This window comes from Octodon degus, unplaced genomic scaffold (assembly GCF_000260255.1).
Source record: "Octodon degus isolate 3935 unplaced genomic scaffold, OctDeg1.0 scaffold00046, whole genome shotgun sequence".
NCBI classification, from domain to species: domain Eukaryota; kingdom Metazoa; phylum Chordata; class Mammalia; order Rodentia; family Octodontidae; genus Octodon; species Octodon degus.
In genome coordinates this window covers 7654172-7661640 of record NW_004524622.1, presented here as the reverse complement: position 1 = coordinate 7661640, position 7469 = coordinate 7654172, and the positions used below count along the sequence as shown (strand labels likewise).

Sequence of the window (7469 nt, the reverse complement as noted above, 5' to 3'; positions counted from 1 at the left end):
CCCAACCATCCCCAAAAAATCAAAAAAGCAGGTTATTTGTATTCCCAGTGATAAGAAAATGAACTGATCCCTTGGCCAGGAGGGATCCTGAGGACAGGAAAGTAAAGTGACCCTTTCCACCACTGTGCTTCCTTATTATCTCTACTATGTTGGAGATAATGTCCAGACCGTGGCCTGTGGAGGAGAACCCCAACAGAGACTGGAGTTAGGAAAAGTCAAGGTGGCTAGAATTTTCAGAGAATTTGTAAAAGTCAAGAGTTACACAGAAGCTGGGCAGAGTGGCACACAGCTATAACTCCAGCGCTTGGGAGGCCAAGGCAGGTGACTTGGATTGAGTTTGAGGCCAGCTCCAACTACATCTTGAGGTCAAGTTCATGTCTCAAAAAAAAAAAAAAAAAAAAAAAAAAAAGTAAATAAATTAAGCTCCTGCCTGGCAAAAAGCAAGGAACCAGGGTCAATTCCCGGTACCACATGCCATACCAGCCCCGAAATCCCAGGCCCGCAGGGCCAGCCACCAAACCAGGTGTGGTGGCATAGCATGCCTGTAATCCCGGTGCTGGAGAGGTTGAGACAGGAGAATCACTGCAAGTCCAAAGATTAAAAAAAAAAAAAAAAAAGTAAACAAATAGTTCTAGACTCATTTGGAACTCATGCAAACCTTCTGCATGTAAATAGCTATTTTTCCTTTTTGTTGCAAAGTACCAAAGACAAAATTCACAGCTTTACTCATACTAAGTGCTACTACTCCCAGCCCTTATTTCCTTTTATTTATTTATTTTTTTTTTTTGGTACTGAGGAACAGAACCTTGAGCTTGCTAGGCAGGCACTTAAGCCTGCTGAGCTATCTCCCCCACCCCAGCCCTTATTTCGAGACAGGGTTTTGCCAAATTGGGTTTTGCCAAATTGGGTTTTGCCAAATTGCCGAGGCTGGCCTTGATCTTATGACTCTTCTACCTTTGCCTCATTTGGAATCAAGAGTTCAAGGCAAATCTGGGCTACATAGTGAGGGATTTTGTTTTTTGGTTTTTTTTAAATTTTGGCTTCCCATTTACAGCAATCTTCATGGCTTAGCCTTCCACATACTGGAACTTATAGGCAAGTGCCATCATACTCAGATATATAGTGAGTTTGAGACCAGATTGAGATACATGGTGAGGTCCTATTTTAAAAAATCAACTACAAACCAGGCGTGGTGGCACATGCCTGTAATCCCAGTACTCAGGAGGCTGAGGCAGAAGGATCACTGTGAGTTCAAGAGTAGCCTGGGCTATAAAGTGAGCTCAAGGCTAGTCTGAACTGCACAGCAAGACCCTGTCTCAAAAAAACAAAAACACCCCTTAAAAAAAATAAAAAAAAAAAAAACCTTGAAATTTCCAATGAAATCTGAATTTCCTGTAACCATTATAGACTTATCAAAGTACTATTGTAATAGCCTATTAATCATCTGACTCTTTTCAATTAAAAATGTAGACTGTAATATCAGAGATGTCAAACAGATGATGAGATTTTAAAAGGCACGTATTTCAATATTTATCATGAATCCATGCTCATGAATCTTGTTAGATATGCCATCTAACTCCAATAAAACATTTATAAAGAACTGATCAGAACTACTTTGTTCAATAATCAAAAAATATTTTTAATCACATTCTCCATCAAGTAACAGGTACAAATATAAACTTATTAAATGGCAAACTGATCAAATGTGAAGCACATCTGATATCACAGAACTCAAGAAGGCTGAGGAAAGAGGATCTTAAGTTCAAGTCCAGAGTCAGGGACATAGCTCAGCAGAACAGCATAAGTGCCTGCCTGCCAAGTACAAAGTCCCAAGTTCAATACCCAATACCACAACAAAAGAAAAACAAAAAAAGAGTTCAAGTCCAGCCTGGGCAACTTAACAAGACCTTATCTCACAATGAAAAGTAAAACGTGTTAAAAGAAACTAGAAAATTAAAATATTTGGGCCGGGGAGATGGCTCAGTAGGATAAGTGCTTGACTGGCAAACACAAGGATCTGAGTTCAATCCCCGGTTCCGCAAAAAAAAAAAAAAAAAACTAAGAACATTTACCATGAGTAAACAAAGGCTTTACACTAAATTCAAGAACCCTTCTGTTAACAGTTAATCAAGTTTACCTAAGCTGAAAGAATACATCTTCATCCACAAAGCCAAAGGTATCATGTAGTTTTGTTACAACTCCTGTGAAAACACGTTGCTTCTGAGGCTGGGTCTGTTGCTGACTGGATCTTGGTGTTGGATAGGACACGGTTATTTGTGCTGCAGGCTGAGGAGTAGACAGACTAAGGCTTGTAGGGAGTGCAACAGCCGGCTATTGAAAAAAAAAAAATCAACATCATATTAAGGTAATGACTTGATTTTTTTTTTTTCCGGAACCAGGAATTGAACTCAGGCCCTTGCGCTTGCCAGGGAAGCACTTATTCCAACTGAGCCATCTCCCCAGCCCCAAGGTAATGACTTGAAACTGTCTGATAATAAAGAATTCTTTAGCTGAAAATATTAACTACTTCATGATGCTATAAAATATGTATATCTTGAAAGTAACAATACAGTCTAAAAAACTATACTACTTTCAATATATTTCATCTATAAATTTCCTTATTCACGTATGTATCTAGAACACAGAAAAGTTAATCCAGGAGTACTCTAGCACTGAATTATAGGCCCAGTATTTTCATTTTATTTCTTATTCTGAGACAATATCTTGCTAAATTGTCTAGGCTGAACTCAACTTGCAACCCTACCTTAACCTCCCTTGATGCTTGTACTACAATGTATATACCAGGCTGGATTTTAATTCTTCTGTAACGTTTTCCAGTAGATGTGCACTTAATATTTTTTAAAAATTAAGACAAAATTAAACACAGAGTAAAGCTACTCTTTATCCTTGTTTCTCAAGCTAGTCAGTTCCTATGGCGGGGGAGAATCATCACATTATCTCAGGGCTTCCTGGAAATATTCTATATAAATATGCACATATACAGATAAAAACAGAACTCCTACTCCCTGACAAGGAAACGGAAGCTACAGTACACACAGCATCACAACATTTTCCTCTACCCCATCCATGTTTCTGAGATACTCCATATATGCATGAAAGTTCTTGAGAGGGCAATGTAGCTCAAAGGTATACTCAGGAAAGCATATCATTTGTGGGGTCCTGGTTTTTCTTTTTTAAAAGAGATTCCCTGCAGGGCACGGTGGCCCATGCCTACAGTCCCAGCACTGAGGAGGCTGATGCTGAACTATACAGCAAGGCCTTATCTCCAAAAACAGGCAAACAAATCCCATACAGAAGTTCAGGATGGCCTTGAACTCACATTGATACTCCTACCTCAGCCTCCCACGGGCCAGGATTACAGATATGTGCCACCATGCCCAGCTAAACCCTGGTTTTAGTAATTCTTAATACAAATTATGGCCCCTGGGTAAAATCCAGCCTACAGGTTGTTTCTGGTCAAGGGTAATGCTGACTATCTAGAAGGGCTGAAAGCCACTGTAATAAGACCCAATTGTAAGGATCTAAAAATTTATTACATGGGCCAGGGAGATACCTCAGTGGAATAAGTGATTGCATGGCAAGCACAAGGTCCTGAGTTTGATGCCTGGTACTACCAAATGAATAAACAAACAGACAAATAAAATAATTTATTATAGAGGGTGGCAGTACACGACTGTAACCTCAGCACTCAGGAAGCTGAGGCAGTAGGACAGCCTGGGCTGTACAGTGGGTTTAAGGCAAATCTGAACAACACAGAAGACTGGTCTCAAAAAAGCAAACAAACAAAATACAAAAGTAGAAGTATAACAACATTAGCACTCTTCCCTAGCATGCCCAAAGCCCTGGCTTGATCCCTAGTATCACAAAAAAGAATGTTTTTTACACACATATTCCCTGGACTATAGGGACTGAACTCGGGGCCTTGGCACCAAGACACATCATCAAACCTTTTTTTCATTCTGAGACAGAATCTCACTAAGTTGGTAAAGTGCCTAGGTTGGGCTCCAACCTGAAATCCTGCAATCTTAGCTTCCCACAGTGTAGGATTATGGGCATGCACTACCACACCCAGGAACTTTTAAAGAAAACAAGGTTAAAACACTTTATGTGTGGTAGTTTAAGGATAAAACCCAAAGCCTTATACATGTTAAATGTGTTCTACCTTTTGAGATCCACAAAACTAAAAATTCACAACTTTTAAACATAAGCTGGGGATGTAGCTCAATGGTATAGCACTTGCCTACCATGCAAAAGGCCCTGGGTTTGATCCCAGCACAGTATAACCCCCCCCAAAAAAAATAAAACAACTTTTTAATATTCCTGAAGAATAAAACTAATGATGAAACACAGTAACTTAACCTGCTAAGGTTAAGCAACAATAGTATTAAAACAATTTCCTAATTACTATCTCTAAGAGGACTAGTAATATAGCTCAGTAGAATGCTTACCTAGCATGAAAGGGGTCCTGGGCAAACCCCTACCCCACCAGATGTAAACAAAATAAAATGTATATATTAAGTTTAAAATGGGACTTATTTAATAACTACAAAACTGTAATCAAAATATATAAACTGATACATTTTCCATTTTTATTTAGCAACATACTGCTAAACAGTTACAAATACTGTATCTTAGGAAGGGGGCATCACTGGGAACTGAACCTAGGGCCTTGCACTGAGCTATTTTATTACGTAGGTTCTCACTAAGTTCTTATCTCTTGCTGGCCCTGAAGTCACAATCCTCCTGCCTTCACCTCTGGAGAGGTAAAAAGCATGCACCACCTGCTAGGATAAGAAACAACACCCACAAAAAATAACTGCATAATTCTCTAAAGAATTATGTGTTAATTATGATGTAACAGAAAAAATTCAGGATAAATATGCTAAAAATCTACAAATAAAACTTTATTTGTCCTTCACTTAGTTATCTTAAAGAAACAACGTAATGTCATACTAACCTGTGTTAAAAGGGTCTGCTGGGGTTGCTGTAACTGAAAATAGGCACCAAAAAAAAAAGAAAAAGAAAAGTATACAAAAGGATTAATCAGTTCTTGTTCCAGATGACTTAAAAAAGAAAAATTCCTATTAAATATTAGCTTATTTAAGAAAAAGATGAAACATAACACATCGCTTGGTGTAAGGTAATCTACAAAGAGTAGATATTTATACCCAATGATATGGTATATAAATAACTCAATAATAGGCACTTAACATTTTTTTGGTTTTTTGTTTTTTTGGCAGAACCAGGGACTGAACTCAGGCCCTTATGCTTGCCAGGGAAGCACTTACTCTACTGAGCCATCTCTCCAGCCCCTACATTAAAAAAAAAAAAAAAAATCATGAAATTCAATTTCTTCTTTTTCTTGGGCAGGCACCTCACAAAGTTGTCCAGGTTGGCCTTGAAGTCACAATATTCCTGCCTCATTCTCCAAAGTATCTGGGATTATAGGCAAGTGCCAGCACACCATGGGTTTTGCTATCTAGTCCCAAACTGGGTTTCAGCTCCCTATGTAGTCTAGGGCTTGCCTCTTGCCTCAGCCTCAGTAAATTAGGGGATTACAGGTGTGTGCCACTTTACTGGGCTTAGAAATTTGATTGCTTTTTTGTTTTTCTGAGACAGAATCTCATGATGTATTTCAGGTTAGCCTTGAATTCACCAGGTAACCCATGCTGGTCTTGCTTCTCCTGCCTTAGTGTCCTAACTGCTTAGCGTTACAGAGGTATGCCACCATATTCAGCTAAAAGTGACTTTTCTGTTCAAAGAAATAACACACCAAACCCCCACAATTCCCTAAAGGAGATTTCTACTTCAACAATGAGTTCATTACCACACTACTAAAACTTTTATATCGTCAACCTGCTAACTATATAAAAGTAGCACTGGCTATCCAATTCGTATATGTGTCTAAAATAAAAACTTCTAGTATCGGTCAGATTTAACACAGCTGGTCATCATGAAAAACTATACATTCTAACATGGTTTCTCTGGCATCAATAACACTTTTACCAGAAAAGGAACAGTGGGGAGAAGCTCACAAACTTGGGGTATAGTCTTGACGTGAGGATGATAGGATTTACAAGGTTCAAATTAAAATACTGAGTTAAAGCTCAGAGGACTAAGCACTTGCTCAGGTAAGCACCGAATGCCACACCAGCCCCGCCCCTGGCACACTGAGCCAACGATGGCGTGGTGGAGCATGCCTGTAATCCCAGCACTAGGGAGACAGGAATCAGGAGGATCACTACAAGTCTGAGCTGCATAGTGAGACCCTGCACACACACAAAAAAAAAAAGCTTGAAATAATGAGCTAATATGTTATTTCTATTGAATGGGAGTAAATTTTTTTTTTTTTTTTTTTTTTGGAGACAGTATGTCATTATATAGTCTAGGCTCGCCCTGAACTTACTGGGATTCTTCTGCCTCTGCCTCTCCAAGGCTGGGATTATAGGTGTGCAGCACCACTTCTAGTCTGAAGGTTGAATCTTATCAAAATACTATTTTTCTAGCTAGGCATGGTGGTGCACACCTATAATCCTAGTACTTTGGTAGGCTGAGACAGAAGGCTCTCCACTTCAGCCCTGCTAGGTAACTTAATGTGATCTTGTCTCTTAATACTAATTTAAGGATATTGCTCAGCAGCACATCACTGCTTGGTAAGCACAGGGTCATGAGTTAAATTCCCAGTAACAAAAAAAAATAAATACTAATTTCAAAGAAAAGGTGAAAAAAGGTGCCTAGGGTACAAGCTCAGTATGAAGGTTCTTGGTTCAACCCTCAGTAACACAAAATGAAAACAAAAATCAACTTTTTCCTTATTTGAGCAGTATCATTTTAATACAGTCCAGTGAGTCCACATCTTACTCTAGAAAAAAAATGGCCACCATGAAGAAATCAAGTAATAACAGATTCTCATGAGGGTATGGTGAAAAAGGAACCCTTCTACATTGTTAATGGTAATATAAACTAGTACAACTACGGAAATCTATATGGAGATCCATCAAAAAACTAGAAGTAGAGGCCAGGGAGATGGCTCAGTAGAATAAGTGCTTCCCTGGCAAGCACAAAGGTCTGAGTTTCATCCCCGGTTCTGAAAAAAAAAAACTAGAAGTAGCTATTCCATTTGACTCAGATATTCTCCTAGGTATCTTCCTAAAAGAGTTAAAGACATCATATTACAAAGATACACACACATTTATAACAGGACAACTCATAATAGCTTTACCTTAGAATGTGCCTGTATGTTCACCAACAGATGACTAGCAAAAGAAAATGAGGTATACGCACACAAAAAAATACTACTCTGCCTACCATCTGAATCATTTCTGGGGGCTAGAGATATAGCTCAGTGGCAAAAGTGCCTGCCTGGCAAGCACAAATTTCTAAGTTTGATCCCCAGTTCTGGGAGAAAAAAAAAAAAATAAAGGAGCTCCCCAAAATTGATACCTGAA

General features: G+C 38.9%; 1 protein-coding gene across 1 annotated transcript in view; it reads right to left on the bottom strand.

Annotated features, from left to right (window-relative positions):
* Positions 1-7469, bottom strand: part of Ccar1 (cell division cycle and apoptosis regulator 1) — a 58849-nt gene that overhangs the window by 32616 nt on the left and 18764 nt on the right. The window contains exons 4-5 of the mRNA XM_023716185.1: positions 4979-5011; positions 2138-2331 (exon numbers count right to left, since the gene is read on the bottom strand). Of these exons, the coding sequence (XP_023571953.1) occupies positions 2138-2331; positions 4979-5011 (227 nt within the window). The remainder of the gene's footprint in view (positions 1-2137; positions 2332-4978; positions 5012-7469) is intronic.